The 19,957-nt window shown below is 38.4% G+C and overlaps 1 protein-coding gene across 1 annotated transcript in view; it reads left to right on the top strand.

Moving 5' to 3' along the window:
* The window catches only part of ABCC8 (ATP binding cassette subfamily C member 8), an 81,398-nt gene that overhangs the window by 49,943 nt on the left and 11,498 nt on the right, over positions 1 to 19,957 (top strand). The window contains exons 17-27 of the mRNA XM_027674205.1: positions 2,899 to 2,997; positions 3,784 to 3,868; positions 5,107 to 5,187; positions 7,758 to 7,895; positions 10,223 to 10,348; positions 11,015 to 11,114; positions 11,632 to 11,879; positions 12,424 to 12,584; positions 13,762 to 13,831; positions 14,521 to 14,678; positions 15,879 to 15,971. Of these exons, the coding sequence (XP_027530006.1) occupies positions 2,899 to 2,997; positions 3,784 to 3,868; positions 5,107 to 5,187; positions 7,758 to 7,895; positions 10,223 to 10,348; positions 11,015 to 11,114; positions 11,632 to 11,879; positions 12,424 to 12,584; positions 13,762 to 13,831; positions 14,521 to 14,678; positions 15,879 to 15,971 (1,359 nt within the window). The remainder of the gene's footprint in view (positions 1 to 2,898; positions 2,998 to 3,783; positions 3,869 to 5,106; positions 5,188 to 7,757; positions 7,896 to 10,222; positions 10,349 to 11,014; positions 11,115 to 11,631; positions 11,880 to 12,423; positions 12,585 to 13,761; positions 13,832 to 14,520; positions 14,679 to 15,878; positions 15,972 to 19,957) is intronic.

The raw sequence follows: 19,957 nt of genomic DNA, 5'->3' as shown, positions 1-19,957 counted from the left end.
AAAACACACAGGAAAGGCTTTGCAATGTATTATTTCCTCTACCAGTATAATCATAACTCCATTGCATTTTAAGTGCATCTATTTCCTTTTTAAAATCACCAGCATTTCAGACTTGCTATATTTATTAAGGTACTGAGATTTGTGTATGAATGTCCCTTAACTAGTTGAATTTTCAGTGATCTTGAAGGTGTACTGACCCTACTGGACTTAATAAAATGAAATGTGAAGATAGAGATAGATTAAGAACTTTAACCAAACAATCTTCACCGAACCACAGAATCCCGGAATGGGTAAGATTGGAAGGGACCACAATCATCTGGTCCCACCTCCCTGCTCAAGCATGGTCATCCCAGAGCACATGGCACTGGACTGCATCCAGATAGTTCTTGAATATCTCCAGTGAGGGAGATTCCACAACCTCTCTGGGCAACCTGTTCCAGTGCTTGATCACCTGCACAATAAAGCAGTGGATATTGTTTCTCTTTCAATGTTGTTTCTGATTGATGAATTAATATGATTCATGATTAATGAACAGGCTTAATTCTATATTGGCCAAAGCTCATAATCTCCAGGGAGCTTAGGGAAGGTTTTCCCCTATTTATTGTAAGGCTGAATTTTTCCATCTGCCTCTCTGTGATAATTTAGAGGCTGTGGCTAGTCTATTGTGTTGCCAGAGGGAAAAAAATATACTCCACTGATGAAAACATGCAGTTGTTTATGTGCTCTGGGGGTAGGAAGCAGTTGCTTCCACTTGCAGAATAAATCCCTCATAAGTCTTTACCTGCTAAGATATTTATTTGCATTTGGTCATATAAGTGGGAAACCTTAGGTAGGTTCAAGGCAGACTTTCAGACCAAGTCTTGCACACTTCATTTCAGAATATTTTATTCTCTGGATTTTTTGCTACATGTTTCTCACAGTTGCAGCAACAGTTGTGTTTGATTGCCTCTTGCCTGTAAGCAGCATTGTAGACATGCAATAGATTTCACATGTGGTCAAGCACTTGCAAACTTTTTGCTTATGTCAAAATATGATCTGTTCTGTTCTGTCATCCTAGTGTCAGTTTGCAGTTAGGATTAATTTGGAGGAACTCACTAAATTCTAAGTCCATAATCAGTTTTGCCAAGCTCATTGCCTGTTCCTAAGTTCCTTGCAATAATCAATTCTCACTCATGTCCTGCAAGCAGAATATATTCCAAGTGTGAGTGGTATTCCCAGGCATTGTGCTGGTTCTCAGCATGGAGTACATCATACTGGGCAATGCCTGTATGTTCACTCAAACAAGTTGTAAAAGACTTTTTCTCAAAACTTGGCTACTATTTTTCAAAAACTAAATTAGAAGTAACTTTTTGATGGCATTGAGAATTAAGAGCTGCAAAGGCACAATTTCAAGCAATGAAAAGGAGGGGAGGGGAATAAATCTTCATCTTGGAATGCTCAGAACAATTTTTTCTCAATTATCAGTATGAAAATTTCATACTAATTGAAAAAATGCTTCCCTCTTGAGGCAAAACTGAATGCTCTTTGCATTAGATTTTGCCACTGCAGGCCGTACTGCCTAGGGAATTTTTTCTGTCTTTTTTTCTTTTGTTTTGTTATATCTATTTCATTTTTCAGTAAAGAAAATTCATAAAACATAATTAAATTCTAATGAACCGTCAGAAATTTGGACTCGGAAGCATGTTAGCAGAGTAGTGGAATTGTGTGTCCTTCCAGGTCATCAATGAAAATTGGATCATTGGATGCCATCAAGACTTTCAAAGCAAGCTTGGTAAAAGCCTGAAAAAACGAGCAGGGCAAGTGACCTTAACTGATAAAGAAAAATAAAGTCTATTTTGGCAGCTCGTGGTTTCAACTGCTTTCAGGTCTGACTAGAAGGAGGCTGCTGTAATGGCTGTCTAGCAGACAAAGGCCACGTTTGAGTGAGAGATCCTATCTCCTTATTGGATTAGCTGATATAGCTAGAAAGGAAACAGATATGCTTTTAGGCGTATGATCCCCCCCTTTGACCTTTTTCTGGAAAAATGGTGATATGCCAATGATTTTTCCAGCAGTATCAGTTGCTCTAACAAAAGATGTTGCCTTTCTCTCAGCTCTGTCTTACTGAGGTGCTTAGTGCATCACGGCCAACAAAAGCACTACTACTTCACTAGTAGGCAGATACTTTTATGTTTAAATAGCAATAATAATAACTCCTGTGAAATAATATGTGCATGGTGAGACCCTGTTGACTATACCTGGTAAGTTGTCCCTTTCTGATGATATATATTGAGGGTAATTCCATGGGGGGAAATTTAGGAAATATTTTTTGTCTGTGTTCTGTTTTCTTTCCTTTATAGGCATAGAAATATTTCACCCATTTACTTTGTTACTCTAGTTCTCTGATTAGAATGGGGAAAATATATGTGTTTAAGGTGGAGGGAACTATATTTGTGCACATGTCAAGTTGTTTGGGTCATTTTCAAATACTTTAAAAATATCTTTTTGGAATGTACCCCCTGAAATGTACTGCTTAACTAGTGATCTGCTGTCCATATTTTTTTTAATTAATTTATCCAAATAGCTGGGACTCAGTCTTTTGTAATTTCCTTCCTGCCATCCACACAGCTCAAGAGGCAGCTTTACTGAGCTAGCCTCTCCAAAACCCACTTCACAGCAGAAAAAGAGGGAACAAAGTGAAATTCAGTTGGGTGAACAATTTCAGTATTCTGTTGGAAATTTAACATCTTATATATTTCTGTAATGGGAAAGCTATTGATTGACTTAAAGAAAAGAAATGAAAGCCAGCATTTTTGAAGAGTAATTACCAGTTTCTTCCTTTAGAAGAAAATGATTTCCAAAAACACCTACTGCACTGGTAAGCTGGGAACAACTTTTTGTTTGGTTGTTTTTTTCCAGGAAAAGAGGCTCAGTAGCATATGCATCCCAGAAGCCTTGGTTGCTCAATGCCACAGTGGAAGAGAATATCACGTTTGAAAGCTCTTTTAACAAACAGAGGTAACAGGTTCCAGCCCTGTTATGTGTTTTACTCCCATTTTCCTTAAATATAGAGGTTGTGTGGGTCAGGCATGAGTCCCCATCTCCCTCTAGGAACAAACATACTGCACCTGCCTGAATATGACAATCTCCCTTTGGCCATGTTTTTCCTGAATGTCTCACTTGAACTTAAGTGTACAAATGTTTTCATTTCCAAGAACCATGTTTGTCTAACATGCAGTATTCCCACACCTAATTGGCTAGTTTAACTCAACTAGGAGGACATTAGGTATTTGGGAGTGGGAATGTTGTTTGTAAAGGATTAATGGGCTGCCTTTTTACTCAGTGTAAATGCCCACCAAACATCCTAAAATATTTAGGAGTTAATTGCTGATATTCCATCCCCCCATCCTTAAAAGAAGTGGTTGACTATGTATTCACATCCTACACACATTTTTTTTCTGTCATCCTTGGCTATTGAAACAAGAAACAAAGGCCCTGACCATGAAAAAAATTAAATGGTAAAGAATAGCAGTATGCCTTGGAAGAAGTTGTGTTTGTGTTTCCAGGGTTTAACTATTTAACATTTTTAATTGGGAAGCTGACCTAAGATCCTTTTTCTTAGCTGAAATATTATTTACTTACCTGTGATTGAAAGAGATCCCATTAGAACAATTAGTGGGTAACAAATATGTTTTCCACCGTGTGATTTTTCCAGCTGGTTAATTTTTGTTCCTCTGCAGGTAGGAAATGTGCTTCTTTAGCAGTATCTGTGTGGATTTTGCATTGCCTTTTTTGTTTCCGCAGGTACAAAGCAGTAATTGATGCTTGTTCCCTCCAGCCTGATATTGACATTCTCCCTCATGGAGACCAAACCCAGATTGGAGAGAGGGTCAGTAAACAGCTACAGGCTTCTATTTTTGTTTCAAATATATAGAGGGGGTTTTATTATTTTGTGGTGTTCTTAAAATCTTATGGGTTATTTGGCAACAAAGGTAATCTTTTAGTTAAGTGTATGTTTGGGTCATTAGTCTGAAAGCTCATTGCTCAGTAAACATGGAAACACTGTCATTTATGTGAGGTGCAATGATTTAAATGTGGTGCTATCAGAATGTTTGACTGTTCTGCAGCTGCTATTGCAGATATCCTGACTTTACAGGGCATTTTTTGGTTTCTTTAGGAGTAACATAAAAATAAGTAATACACATATTTTTTAGAGCCCCTTCATTTACCAAAGGGTAGGTGTTTAATCAGCAGCAAATGAAGCTTTATCACATCAGGGAAGACTAAGGAGTGACAGGAAAGGAAACAGAAGTCACAAATGTGTAAATAATTTACTCTAGCATATACTGGCACTGGCACAAACAAATAAGAGAACCCAACCACCACCCCGCCCCAACACACAAACCACCCACACACAGATAAATTAAGGAAACATTTCCATGCCTAATCTCTGCACTGGCTACCATGTTAATTTTAGATGGAATAGTTCCAAACCAAGCTCATTGTGTAGCCAAACAAATGTTTTGGACAGGGGAAGGAGAAGGTGGGATAGCATCTTTTGGCAGCAGTGCTGGCTTGTGAGAGCTTAAGGTGTTTGTGAAACTACAGGTGGATCACAGGAAATATAAATAACTTAAAGCAGGGTGGTAGCAGGGGACTGAAGGCCAAAAGAAGTACAATAGCAACCAGGTAATGTCCATAATGTCTGTGTCAGCACCTCCCACCTAGCAGTTACTGATTATAGTATATAATGAAGCTGATTTAGCATTACAACATATAGTAAACTGAAAAAAATAAGCCCAGGACACAGCCAGACTCACAAGGCTAACTTTTCAGCAGAAGTGTAGTTTAGGCTGCCTGCAGAATATCTGTGCCACCTATAGCATTGTGTTACCAGAACTGTTAAACATATCATGTCCCTCTGTATGGAGCACAGCCCCTTACGGAATGCTCTGACTTCTCTAATGTGTGTCCTGTGTTCCCAGCTGGATTGCAGGCCCACACTTTTGAAAAATTTCTCTGGGCTTCTTTGCCCAGAGAGTCTGCTATGGGTACTCCAATCAGAATATGAATGTTCAGTTGATGCTTTTTTAACTGTCTGATTGTTTTTCTCCTGCTTATCTCCAGGGTATTAATCTGTCTGGAGGGCAGCGCCAACGTATCAGCGTGGCAAGAGCACTTTACCAGCAGACAAATGTTGTGTTCCTGGTGAGTAGGTGCCCTTATGTTTATGCTCCATGCAGAGGCACGAGATGCAAGCATTTAGAGTACTTCAGGGGTCACACACTGAACACTGTGTTTCACTGAGCCAAGCCAAATGTGCACTGTTTATTTTATATCTGTTGTTAGCTAGCCTGCGGGTAAGAAGCATTTTGTAAACGCTGCAGACAGACAGATAGGTAGGTATTACAAATTGAAATGCTGATGCTTCCCCTCTTGGTATATTGAAAATTCTTTTTGACCCTTGTTTTTATCTTTGGAAATTTAATAGTTTTAACTGTATTCATAAAATTCCTAAGCTGTCTCAGGTCTAAAATTAATGTTGTCTTGTGTCTGGGGTGTTTCCTTTCTGCGACAAACTAAGCTGATTTTCCTCCCTGAACTGCACGTTGTATATCCTGTCCCAGCTTCAACACACATGCTATGGAAAAATGAGTGAGAGCAGGCTGTAACAGCTTCATAGGTGGGAAAACAGATGCATCCTACATACTCACGAGTAGTGAGCTTGATGGCTTTCCAATTTAGGACTTCATTCTCTAGCTCAGTTTTCTAGGAGGTTTGAATCCAGCTGTTATGACAGTGAGACATGAGTCACATGGGATTAGAAAAGCTGTGCACGTTAGAGGTCATCCCTAAAAGTCTGGGAGGTTACTTAGACCTTTCCCTGTAATTAGACTGATCACGATGTGCTTGCTTCGTGTGTAGGGTATTTCCAGGCAGTGATCAGAGTGCAGGAGAGTAGAGAGCTATGGGGCCAGGTGCTGCAAATCAGCAGATCCAGTCAGGCTGTAACTCCGTTTTGTCCCCTTTTGTCCTTTTGTGAAGGACACTCAATAACCTCCTAATAGTAGCAGGTTCTCCTATGGTTTGATAATTTAAAACCACCTACAAATAAACTTTTTTCCAGTTCCTAATATTTGAAGAAAATAATCAGGAATCCTTTATGTTATTTACAAATAGTCAGTTCTTTTAAGACTGATTTTGTGAACAAATGCTCATGAAACTTCTCTCTCACAAGCATGAATGTAATATTTGTTAAACTTCTTGTGATAATTGCAGATGTGAGAAAAGGTCACGTGATAATTCATTGCATATTTTATTCTTAATTACGTTCATTCACTGTTACATTTATTTGTTAGTCCGTATCAGACTAATCCTGTAGCATGAACTGAATCTTTTCAGATGTCTTGTTATCAGTGTATCATTATAAGCATATACATGGTGAGTGCTGCTTTAATGAGCAGCCTCACCTGACTTCACGGTGCAGCCTTGTGTTCTGTGAGCTGGCAGTTCCAGTCCCCAGAGGTGCAGCGTCACACTGGAGGTGGCTGTGCACAGACCCAGGGCTCAGAATGGTGTTTAGGGCTGTACTAGATGGGAATAGTGCAGCAGCAGAGCTGACAACACACGTCCTTGCTCAGTGAGCTCAGTGGACACACAGTTGCACATACATTTTTGAGAGTAAATCGAGCATCACAGTTAGAAGTTACTGTGTTTCAAAAGCACTATTTAGGTGCTTTATGTTATGATGCTCTGATTTATTAAGATTTCAGCAGTCATATTTGTCTTACTGTCGATTTCGGGTATATTTGGGGTTGTAGATGCATGAAAGCAACAATACTAAAGTATCTAATACAGTCACGATAGAAATTGTTGCTAAATTTAAGGGAATAAAAATTTAAGGGGACTTTCTAAAGCACTCACCTCTTTCCTTATACCTCTCTCTAACTGGTGGCAGTGATATCACCCAGAAAGCAGAATTAATTAAAATTCAACCCTACTTTATCAACAAACCCTTGGAGAAAAAAACCCAAAATTTGATTTTCAAGAAAGCCTGGTTTTAGTGTAATATATTAGCATGAAATAATAATACTAAGTAAATCCTGCGACCAGTATCACTATTGGAAGCAGAAATATCAAATCACAAGGTTTGTAATTCCATGTAAATAGGATTAGGTAAACAAGTTCCCCAAAAGATGGTACAGATTAGCTTATGACTAAATGAATTGCCTATAATTCATTGATTCAGTAAGGTAATCTAGGTCATAAATCAAATGTCTGAGCTGAGGCATCAAAATGATCAATATTGCTCCTTTTTGTGATTTTTTTTTTGTGTGATTCATTGTTAATAGATTATTGATTTATGAATTTAAAAGCAAAAAAATCTGCAGGCAATTATATACAAAGGAAATGAAAATGTGTTTGTTGGCCCTGGCCCTGGAGCAGTTATGCAATACCTGCCACAGACCCACACTGGGGCATTGTCTCGAGCCTGAGAGATGCTGTGTGCTGCTGTGATGTGGGCCATGAACACGTCTGGGGGCAGGACCAGGTCCCAGAAAGCCTTTACAAAGTCATGGCATTACCATATGTCTGACAGCTCAAGGTTTGGTGTTATGTAATTTAAGAAAACCATTCCTCGGCACAATTTAGATCTTCTGGGGCTTCTTTTATATGTCTGTATTGATCTAATTAGTTTTACTGGTATTGAAATCTGTCAGTTTCCTTAAATCCCTGAAGCTGTGGCTCTAGAAGGTGACCCCTTATCTTCACGACAGGATGATCCATTTTCTGCCCTGGATATCCACCTGAGTGACCATCTCATGCAAGAAGGGATCCTGAAAATGCTGCGGGAAGACAAGCGGACCATTGTGCTGGTGACACACAAGCTGCAGTACTTGCCCCATGCTGACTGGGTAAGAAAGCTCTTCCCATTTTTTCTGAGGAGACAAGAATGTGGCATGAACATGTCTTGCTACAAATAATGTTTTCATAGTTAATGAGAAGATATATAATAAAGATCTTTTGTAAATTGGCCAATGAGTTAGGGGTACCACAATTTTGAGATTCCCATCTTAGAACACCTAAACAGGTGGGATTTTCATAGAGCTGCTACTTAAAACGCTTATGAAAGCAGGCTGCATTTAAAATAATATTGAGTATCCAACACCCTATTGAAAAATTTTGCTCATTTTTTTAAATCTCAAAACAATAAAATGTTTGAGTAACACATTTGACTTTGCTGGGGTGTTACTAGGAATTTGTGCTGTCACAGAAGAAGGTGCATTTATGGATATTGAGGTACATGGAAATATAAGGAAAATACCAATGTTTCCTTGTGGTTAGTACTAATATACAATGTATCAAGAACATCTTTACTCTTTGTATATTGGTAAGATTTTAAGAAATATGTAATGTTTGATTGTTTTGTTAGGTTTCTTTGTTGTATCCTGTAGTTTACAGGAAAAAAAATGAAGGTTTGTAATTGGAAATGTCAAAGATGAAGAAGGAAGTTTGGTTTTTCAGATTGGTTTTTTTTGTTTGTTTCATTGGTACACACTGGCCTTGCACTTAGTTTTCCTATGGTTATCCAGCTACAGCATCCCAGGTCTCCTTGCCCCTGGTGATTGATGACTGCAGTTATACCTCCTAGCAGGACTTCTCTCTGTTCTGCAGCTTGCACACACTACAGCAGCAGTTTACTTGTTTTAAGAAATAATCATATTTCAGCTGCTGCCTGTGCTTCATATTGGCTTGGTATAAAGTTGCAGAGAGACATTAATCTTGTTCTGGCCATGTTTTTGGTGGGCAGCATTTGTCCTTTATGGTGTCTGCTGTGACCTTGTCCCTCAGTTGTACATCTTTGAGTTCTCAACACAGGTCTGGTTTTCTGGTTAGTGTCTCTCAGGATACAGTAATTTTCTGCCTTCTTCCCCTCCCTATGAAGTCAATTTTAACTTCTTCTTTTTTATTGTTAAATATTTGCATTTTTTAAAAATATACTCAGTTATGGCCTTGTGTCAGTATAATCATTTTAATTTTCTTTGTGTATGTCAGATCCATTTCTAGGTGTTGGTGTTCTGGGAAGTGTATGAAAGTTACTTCATTTTTATTATCTTCTACATGTGTTTCAGTAATTTTATTATATATATTGTTCCAAGCAGCCTGTAGGACAGAAAGGATTTTTATTAACTTTATCATTTAAAGATAAAGATATTATCAAATAGTTCAGGTTTTATTCCTAAGTACAGGTGTCATTAAGCCTTAGCCAATGGAGTGAAGAGAGAATATTTGTTCTATTAAGGAATTTTAAATTAAAATATTGTTTGAAGTATATGTGATGGTCTCCTAAATCTTTGTAGCAAAACCCTCAGAAGAATTCAAGGTCCAATCCAATTATAGGTTTCCTGAATACACTGACCACAAAAAAATCCTTGTTTGCTCCATTTTTACCTTTGCTCTGGTGTAAATTCTTAGCAATAAGCAGAAAAGATTATTTCCCCACACCCTACCCATGGAAATTTCTGAACTTCCAGGGAGAGAGAAAAATAACTACTGCATTAACTATTTTTTAATGATGTCATGTGGGTTTGCAATCTGCACGCCTCATTTTCCAATTCTCCTTGTCAGATCTAAAGTGAAGGTAGTTACACTATGAATATAATGTAATTACACTGATGCAAACCCAGAAACCATTCTCTTCAGACTTTGTCTTGCATATATAATTCCTTTCTAATTGTGTCGACAATTTATGCTTTTAAAGCTTTACGGATTCAAATTCCCTGGCTCTTCCTTATCAGTCCGTGGTATCAAACAGAGGGAGCCAGCATGCTCATGTCTAATTGCCTGAATGAGGTCAAAACATACTGCACACAGTGTGCTCCTAAAAGCTTTTTTCCTTTTAGGAGGTAGGAGAACTCTAAAATCTTATCTTGCTAATGACTTGTATTTAGGAAGAGTAATATGCCCCCCTGTCTGCTGACAGAGATCCCATTCTTCTTTCTTAAAAGCAGCCTTCTTTTCTGAAAACGAGAGTGCAGGAAGTTTCTGGTTTTTTGCAGCACCTTCAGTGAAGGGTAGAGTGAAGAGATAATGTCACTGTCCTTTTAGAAGACAGATTTGTTTGCAGAAATATTATTTATTTAAGAAAAGAGAAAATCCTGTCAAGGCACAGCAACATAACTTTAAAATAAATAGGCATACCTGGCTATTTATCTCACCACTTGTGTTTCTAACTTTTTAGATAATTGCAATGAAAGATGGTTACATCCAGAGAGAAGGAACACTCAAGGACATTCAGAAATCAGAGACTGAGCTTTTTGAACACTGGAAGACGTTAATGAATCGACAAGACCAAGAGCTGGAAAAGGTTTTTGATGGGAAGGGCAATCAATATATACAAGAAAATGTCTTTTTTTTTTTTTTTTTTGCTTAGGTTGAAAGCATTAGCAAGGGTTGACATGCTGTGTGTGGTATCTAACTTAATATGAATGTCCTATTAGTATTAGCATTATTATTTATCTATTAAGATAAATTCCTTCATCTGGACATCTCATACTTCCTTGATTCTGTTCTAATCCATTTTTGATAGAGACCCCTGTCAAAATATTCTTGTGTAAGGAATATAAAATAGGGCCATTTTAGGAAAAGTATTGCTAATACTGGCAATTGTTTTTATATGCCTGAATTTACTAATTGCACTGGGTAGAAGCTTTTCAGATGTGCCTATATCAAGATGTTTTGCCTTTCATCCTATAACACAGGAAGAATGAGATATTAATCTTGGTTCTCATTAAGTCAGGAATAATTGTCAAAGTTAAGATTCCAAAGGAGTTGGGACTGACAACCTGAAATTAATGTTAGATATTTAATTTATGTCCTTCAGTTTTACACAGATGTAGCAAATCCTTCACTTATGGTTGCCTGCTGTGAGATTTTCACTTGTATGTTTTATTCAATGGAAACTATTCAATAGTTTCAATAGCTAGTAATTTTTTTTCTCTGGTTGAAAATACATGAACTTTCTCTTTTTTAGGAAACCACTGTTGAGGAAAACCCTGTTTTGGAAAGAACAAATCTCCGGAGGACTATGTATTCCCGTGAAGCACTGCTGAAAGATGATGAAGAGGATGAAGGTAAAGGGCACCCTTTGAACCCATGGATAGTACATTACTGATTCACAGTTAAATTATATTAGAATGAATTAACATCATTCAAACTGGCAGGAGAACAAATCATTTTCCATGTGGGTCATGATTTGTAAGAGTGATGTTTCCATTGCTTTTACCTCTGGACTACAGTGATTGCAGGCAAACACAAGTCATAGCTTCCTCCAAACTTCTGAGGTTTTTTCTTATGTGTGAATGTGATTTAATAATGAACAAAGAATAATATTAAAGTCACTATTTTCAAGTTGCAAAAACATGGTTCAAGAAATTGATCACCAAGTGCTGAGGTTTTTTGTATCTTCTTAGCATGCATTACACAAACTTTAACAGGTTAATACATGCATGCCTGAGCAGCTACTTTCACCTTAAAGCCACTCTTTATCCTGTGTTGTAAGACCTGGTTTGTAGCTGCCACTTGCCACTTCTGATGAAAAGTGTGCACAAATAAGTCAGTGTCGCTGTGCTTTTTTCTTGCACGTTGCAGAAGAAGTAACAGAAAGTGATGATGAAGACAACTTGTCTTCTGTGCTGCACCAGAGAGCAAAGATGCCCTGGAGAGCCTGTGGGAAGTACCTCAGTGCAGCAGGAATCCTCCTCCTGCCGCTGCTGGTCCTGTCCCAGCTGCTGAAGCACACGGTGATGGTGGCCATCGACTACTGCCTGGCACTCTGGACTGAGGCTGTCATCACTAACAAGCTGGAACCAGAGATGAAAAACTGCTCTCTCTGCACGGTATGCAAGGCCTTGTTCACCTTTCTCTTATGATCTAACTGGTGGTGGCGTTCTCCCACGGTCAACTTCCACTCCAGGAGTTGTATGTGGTGCGCTATGTTTCAAGTAAAAGAGCAGCTCCAGAGTGTTTTGAAGCTCAATACATTTTTGGGTGCACAGTGCAGTAAAACTAACAGTTAAGTTCTGGTAGATTTGTTGTATTTTCATCACGTAGCTGATATACCTAAACCCTGGTCTCTAAAGTAATTTTGATATCATAGGTCTTTTTTATTTTTCCTGTACTGTTGCATTCTCACTGTAAGCAGGGCTTTTTGTAGTATTCTGTGATTTTAATTTTCTGATTAATCTCTTATTTTCATGCAAACACTTCACTCTCCAAAGGATAAAAAATTGTGAGTTAAGATGAGTAAAAATCATGGACAGTTTAATCTAGGGAGGAAAAAAGGATTTACTCCTTATGTTTTTTCAGTCTTGTGCTTGTGTGTTTACAATAAATTTTAAACATAATTTAAAGTGAATAATTGTGTTACTCTTTGCTTCTTAGGATTTCGACCATTCTCCATATTCTAAAGTTTTCAGCATTCTCTGCTGCCTTGGCATCGTATTATGTCTTGTCACATCAATAGCAGTGGAGTGGACTGGTTTGAAAGTCACCAAAAAGCTACACTCTGCTTTACTGAATAAAATTATTTTGGCTCCAATGAGGTATTTCTCTGATTGTTATACAAATTGTATTGTAGTGATTTTGTCTTCTTTACTTCAAGACAGTCTTCTAAGTACAGGTTTTATTCTGAAGTAACTGTGCATCACGTTTTTTTAACATGTCATTGAAAATCACCAGGTATCAAATTCCTGAGTAGTTGTTGAAAATGGTACCCAGGCTGCTTGAGTTCCTGGATACAGAGACAAATGCCTCTCCTGCCTGACTGTGACTTCAGAGATTTACTTCCTTGAATGTTTAATTTCTCTTTGCTGTTTTAATTAGGGAGAAAACACAATTATTGATCAATATGTTGTACAGTAAATTCATAGCCTGCATTATCATCTTAATCACTGGAAATATTTACTGTCAGGCAGCAACTGTGCAAGTCAATGAAAGGTAATGAGTTTAGACAAGTGTCATTACCAGCATCACTAGAGGACACTGGGATGCACAGATAACAGTGAAGGCCTTTGTTGCCTCCAGAAGCTTTCTTTCCTGTGCATGACAGGAAAGTTGCAGCTTGATTCAAACCTGCAGCTCTTACTGGACATTAGGAAAAATAACCATCTTATTTCTATGCTAACTGTATTTGAACCAGAAATCACAGAGAAATAACATGCATGGAAAACTCACTTTATTTTTTTTTTCCTCCAGGATAGAATTAGACTTCAGGTTCAGCATGAGTTATGGAACAGTAAAAAATTACAGAGCAATAATGTAGTTTGCATTTCGCATATCCAAATGCCTTTTAATATATTATTCCAACAATTATTCTTAGTTATGCATTTCTGTTCCCATAAAAATGCAAGGCACTCCAATTTAACTTGGTTTGCATTTTTCATGAATTGAAGGAGACTCAAATCAAAATCTGAAAGGATTTTTCAAGTGTAATCATATGATGTGCATACCTTAGGCAGCAAAGGGAGCTGAGGGTGTGCTTGCAGTTGTAGGTTTCTTGTAGGTTCTAGGTAGTTGGGTTGGTGCTTGTGGTTGTATATTCCAGACTGCTATTCTATAGGAAAGCCATGGTTACTGGGAAGAATATGGAATTTTACTGTGGCTGTCAATCTATTTGCTTGTTTCTGAGATATAGTACCAAGCTTAAGTAAGACAAAAAAATAAACTAAACCAGTTCTAATATCAGTATTGCAATCTTTGCTGTTCCTTGTTGCAATTTAGGTTTTTTGAAACAACACCTCTGGGAAGTATATTGAACAGATTTTCAGCTGACTGCAATACCATTGACCAGGTACTGAATAAATATATTCAAGCTCCCAAGTTATCCTGTCTTTCTCAATCTGAAAGACTGGATTTTCATTTATTATAGACTTAATTAGATAAAGCTCACTGATTAAATATATTTTTGACTGTATCAATTTGCATCATGATTTTCTCATTTCTGAATGAGTTCCTCATCTTAAATGCACATTGAGAAACCATTTATTTTATTAAGATGCCCTGTATGGAAAGGAGAAGCGAAATTAGATCCATAGTGATATCCCCAAATTAAAGAGTATCTACTTTTTTTGAAAGTGGGTAAACATTCATTTCACAATATGAGCAAATGAAATGAGAAAAAGGCAAATGTTATTGCCTAAAATAGAAATTATTGAAATTCACATTATCATTATTTACTCCAGACTGCACTGCCAGTTCATAGGATTGATGCAGCTGCTAAAATCGTCTCTCGTGTCCATCTGTAATTGTCTGACATGAGGATTGTGCTCCACAATACAGACATGTGGAGCAGCCCCACATAAATCCCTTCAGGTGTTCCCAAAACCCAGCAGTACATTTAAGAGCAGACCCATATGCTTAGTGCTTCAAATCCTCAAAAATTTTATTCCTTGTGCAAGTGGGAGAAAGGAAAATGAAATAATGATGGTTTAAACTTGATGTGTTATGGAAGTTTTTGTGCGGTTTTTCTTCTTTATCCAGCACATTCCAGCTACCCTGGAGTGCTTGAGTCGTTCCACTTTGCTGTGTGTATCTGCCCTTGCTGTCATCTCATACGTCACACCCATGTTCCTCATTGCTCTGGTTCCCCTTGCAATCATGTGCTACTTCATCCAGAAGTACTTCCGAGTCGCCTCACGGTAAGAACATAAACCAATATAATTCTGGCAATAGAAACATCTACAGTGAATGAGTAGTGCATTGCAGAATTACAGTGCAGAGAAACTTCATGATTAAATCTGGTCCTGTCAAAGCCATGTTCCTGTCTAAAAGTGGGACAAATCCACTGTAGTGTCATTTTACAAGTGTCTTTGTTGGCAGCTCTTCAAGAGCTCGAGCTCTCCCAAAACTTCTGGGAGGCATGAGCAGAGCCTTTGTGCATGATCTAAGTTTTTTGGAGTTCTCAGGAGACAAAAACCTAATTGGATTCTGTTGTCCCCAAGGGCTGCAATCTGGGCATGTCCAAAAAAATGTAGTGACAAAACTGGGAAACTGATGTCTGCCTGTCCAGGTGGAAGTGGAAATCTGTAAAGCCAGGGAGAGGCTGCAGAATGCAGTATAACCATGGTGGTACAGCTGACCACTAAGAATCCAACATGCACAAGCAACCTCTCCTGTTCTGAGTGCCTTGTAGTTTTTAACAAGATGAAAAATTATAACCATATCTGTGACTTTTCTCCTTCTAAGGTCAAACAGCTTTCCCCTTGTGACACTCAAGAAACATTTGCAGCAATGCAAAAATATGCATATTCCTTCATGTATGCACAGATTGAGAGGGAGTCTGCAACCAATTTACTTCCTGCTGGAAGAAATTGAGACTAAATAGAATTTCACCCTACATGTGCTTTTACTGATATGATGACTAAATATGACATGGAGAAGTGCAACCTAATGTGCTCTCATTTACTCTGTTGAGTTTTTGAGTTATGCTGTTAGCTCAGTGAGAAGTTATGCTGTCATCTAGGGATGCATTTTGCCTTCTGCTTAACTCAAGCTCTTATTTGCAGAATCCCATCAAATTTATATTCAGCATAGAGCCAGAATGGTGTTTAAATCAATAAACAATGGAATACAACAAACAGGAATATAGGAGAAAGGAGGGAAGGCAGTGAAGGGAAAAGGCCCATTCATAACTCCAGCTAGTTCAGTGTTAAAAGAAAAATCCTCCCGGGGACTTCGTTCCCTGCCTGGGGACATGTGGCACTGCTTTGCAATTTATCTAAACTTTATGTTTGTGATTATTGTGATGATATTCCCTTTCACTCCCTGGGCCTGGTTCAAGAGAATAACTGCACAACAAAACTGGCTTTTTACGAAATTCTTTTCATAACCCTCTCCAGGGACCTGCAGCAGCTGGATGACAGCACTCAGCTACCATTGCTCTCCCATTTTTCAGAGACTGTTGAAGGTCTTACCACCATCCGAGCCTTCAGGTATAGTTTTTTAAGAAACATACATAACCTCACTTTTGAATATTTATCTCTGATGCTGTTCTGCAATTGGGCAGTTATAAGTAATTGTTACTGGGATCACCTGGAAAATCCAGAGTCCCCAAAGCATGGGTAAGGGCTGCACTAAAGCATTGAAGAACTTTAAGTATTTTGCATTTGAAGGAGTTACTGGAGAAAAACAAGTTAATGTGTGTCATTTGCCCTGTGGCTACTGTCCAGACACTTGTATGCAGTCTGAAAAAAGACTTGTGATCAAATGTGATTTAAGAAGCTAAATTAGCTTGCAATTACCACAGCATGTGCTGTGGCAGACTATGGGCTTGGACAATTTCCATGACATAACTAATATGCACCAACTTGTTATGCCAGAGCAATCTGTGTATGAGTTGATGTCCTGGTAAGATAAACTGTGCTTGACTTCAGAGGATACAGTAGCACCCCACGTTATTTTTCAGGTTGCTAGCTGAAAATGTGTGTGTTTATACTGATTTTGTAAATACAAAAACTGGAGACAAAGTGTTTCTTTGCCTCCTTTGGTTCATTTTTCCATCCACATAAGCTCAGAGGAGAGCACCCCAGGAATACCTGATAATGTGCCTGGGTCGTGTATCTGTGTTACAAAACTGGAAGTCATGCTGATACTTCAGAGGTACCAATGAAACTGCTGCTGAGCTTACCAGATGCTTTCCCTGCACTAGTGCTATTCTTGTCTTCTCCCAGTTGACTCAAACGCAGTCAACTGTTTTCTCCACCCATCTCATCTAGATAATGTCTGTGTGTTTTTTCAGTTAATTATTACTGTTACCCTTCTGTCTTTGAAACAGTAGTGCTTATTTCTCCTAACCTGTAATTTTAATTTTATAATAAAAGTAATGCACAAAGTTAACTTCTTCTTAAACTGTTTTAAATAGGACATAAATAGCTCAATGAAAGAACAACGAATTTAAGATTGACTGAAGGTAGCTTCCCTGAGAGTGGTAGAAAAGCATAGTATTTTACATTATTAATTACTGTTATTGAATATTTAATCCATTAAGTGCCAACAGTGTCCTCAAGTTTGCAGTTATGTCTATGTTAAATTTTCAGGAAAATCAATTTCTCTTTTAATTGTTGCTTTTCTCTTTTATCCATATATTCTTCTACTTGATCAAGAGGATCTTTAGAGTATTATGGCTGTATATTTCCTGTTGTTGATACAGAAAATAATATTTATTGCCATCTAGCTAATATTTTCAGTCTTTCAGAACATTCCCTCTTGATTCTTCCTGTCACTTTGGAATGAATTCCTCTGTCAAAGAATTGTGTTTGGTGCCTCCTTTTTCTTAAATCTTGCAGTAACTGATGTGTCTCTGACCCAGCCAGCCATGTGCCTTCAGTAAGTTTTGTATTCCATCTGCCTGCCAGCCTCCTGCATCAGCTGGTAACCCAGCTATTTTTAGGACTGTGTAGCTTTTCAGCTGCCTAACATATTAGCAGGAGTGGAGTTTAGACTTGCTAGCGTGAGCATCCCTAAAAATAACACTAATTCAGGAATCTAGTCATTCTGTTACGAGGTGCCAGTTGTTCCCAAAGTGTCCTTACCCTTGGTAACTCTCTGTCCTGGATTTACTCAAAATGCATAAGGAAAGAAATATAAAAAAAGTCTAGAGGGAGATCAGAAGGACAGCTACTGCTGCACCTACAAATGTACCTTCAGCAGATGCCCTGGCCTGATTTAGTTTGCTGTCTGACACTTCAGATCGTGTTGATGCTAAATAAGCAAAAAAATTTAAATGTGAAGGCTTCCGCAAAGACCGGTCTGTTTTCTGAGAGGTCTAGTAATCTGGGGACACTTTCTGAAGAGAAATTCTGGTATCTCTGCAGTGATCCAGCAACAGCAGTAACTTTGTTGGGATCCTCATTCCACGTGCACGTGCATGACTGACTCATGATGTGTAGCAAACATCTTCTGAGTGTATCTGTATCACCTAATTCTTCATGGTATTGACATAGGAAAGTTAAGTGTGACTGAATTGGTTCTAGAAGCAGCACAGCCACTTCTGTATGGTAGGGCACTGAGGGTAATGAGCCCTGAGGAGAGACAAGGCTTTAGCAGCTCTGACACAGTGACACTAATGCCTGCCTTCAGGAACAACCATTCTAGGCTGTGCAAACACACCAACATGCTCAGAGCCAGCCCAGATCCTGGGCTGCATCCAAAGCAGCCTGGCCACGTTGAGAGAGGTGGCTCTGCCTCTCTACTCCATTCTGGTGAGTAGAGGGGCAAAATCACCTGGAGTACTGCATCCTTCCTGGAGTACTGCATCCAGCTCTGGGGTCCCCAGCACAGGATAGACATCTACCTCTTGGAATAAGTCCAGAGAAGGGCCACTCAGTTGATTAGAGGGATAGAGCACCTCTCCTATGAGAGAATTGTGTTTTTTCAGCCTGGAAAAGAGGCAACTTTGGGGTGACCTCATTGCAGCCTTCCAGTACTTGAAGGAGACTACAAGAAAGATGGAGAGAGACCATTACAAGGGCATGGAATGACAGGACAAAGGGGAATCATTTCAATCTGAGAGTAGGTTTAGATTAGATATTAGGAAAACAATTCTTTACTGTGAGGTTGGTGGGGCACTAGAACAGATTGCCTAGAAGTGTTCAAGGCCAGGTTGGAGCTCTGAGGAACTTGATCTAGTGAAAAGTGTCCTTGCCCATGGCAGAGCAGTTGAAATTAGATGATCTTTAAGGTCCCTTCTAACCCAGACATGTCTCTTATGTCTTGGCACATGACATAAGTTGTGAACAGCTAAACTATTTCCACTAAGAGGCACATATTTCTTTTCCTCAAAAGCATAAATGATTTATGTCAAGTTGTAACTTTATTATACTGTACTCAGAAGAAGGATTAAAGTACTCTGCAGTGAACAAATTTGAAAGCTTTTCCAAACCATGTACTTCATACTTAGACATTGTCCTATTTTTTTCATATCACTATAAGGAGACCTGCTTGTTGCAGTTAAAGGATATAAATGGGATAAAGTTTCATAGGGAAACATGAGAAGTTTGTTAAACTGGCTAATGTAGTAAAGGGAAGGAAAAAGCAACCAAACTAAATCTTCAGGCCTTCAAACTTCTGTTACTACCCTGGAAAAGGCTCTTGTGCCAGACTTGTTAACTATAAGCCATAATTGTTGAAACACTTTATCATTAACATCACATGAATTTACACATATAAAAATAAACACGCCCAGATAAATGGATGAGTGGGTGCAGATCCACTTTAAGAAACTGTAAACAGACCTATTTGCCATTAATCCTGCTTTGTGTAGTGTGGCTAATTCCTTGAGGGGAAGGGGAAGGGTTTTTTGCAGCCTGTTACTTTTTGTTGCACCATGGAGTCGGACTTCTGTTTTCCGAAGTGCTCCACTTGTTTTGTGATAAGGACAAACATATTTGTCTAATATGGGAGCCCTATGACTGCAGGTACTTTGAGTTTATACTTACAAATTGTTACAATTCCTAGGTACTGCAGTAATATAAATTTTAAAACTTGAGTTTATATGATTAAGTGAGAAGAGAAACTGCATTCTGCAGCATTAATACTTTTTTTCACGAGTATAATTTCTCTCATAACTATTTTAGTTTTTTTTAGTTTTAGATTTTTGTCTCTCACAATTACCATGTAATAAAATACATTCAGAAAATGTCCAGTGGGATCTTGAAATCCCATAGAGTTTCATCAAGGCAATAACATTTATTTACTCATTAAGATACCGCACAAATAGAGTTTGCCTGTGTCAAATATGAGTCTACAAATTATGTCAGTCTGAACTATGGATATTCTGATTTAGACCCTGTGTCAAGCTGCCCATAAGCATATACCCCAGAAACTGAACTGTATTTTTCATTTTTCCAAGACTCCAAGGCCTGACTCATTTAGTCTTTCTCTTGTCTTTCTCTTGTCTTTCTCTTGTCTTTCTCTTGTC

This window comes from Neopelma chrysocephalum, unplaced genomic scaffold (assembly GCF_003984885.1).
Source record: "Neopelma chrysocephalum unplaced genomic scaffold, ASM398488v2 Primary Assembly neopelma1_24, whole genome shotgun sequence".
Taxonomy (NCBI): domain Eukaryota; kingdom Metazoa; phylum Chordata; class Aves; order Passeriformes; family Pipridae; genus Neopelma; species Neopelma chrysocephalum.
This window is presented reverse-complemented; position numbering and strand designations above follow the sequence as displayed.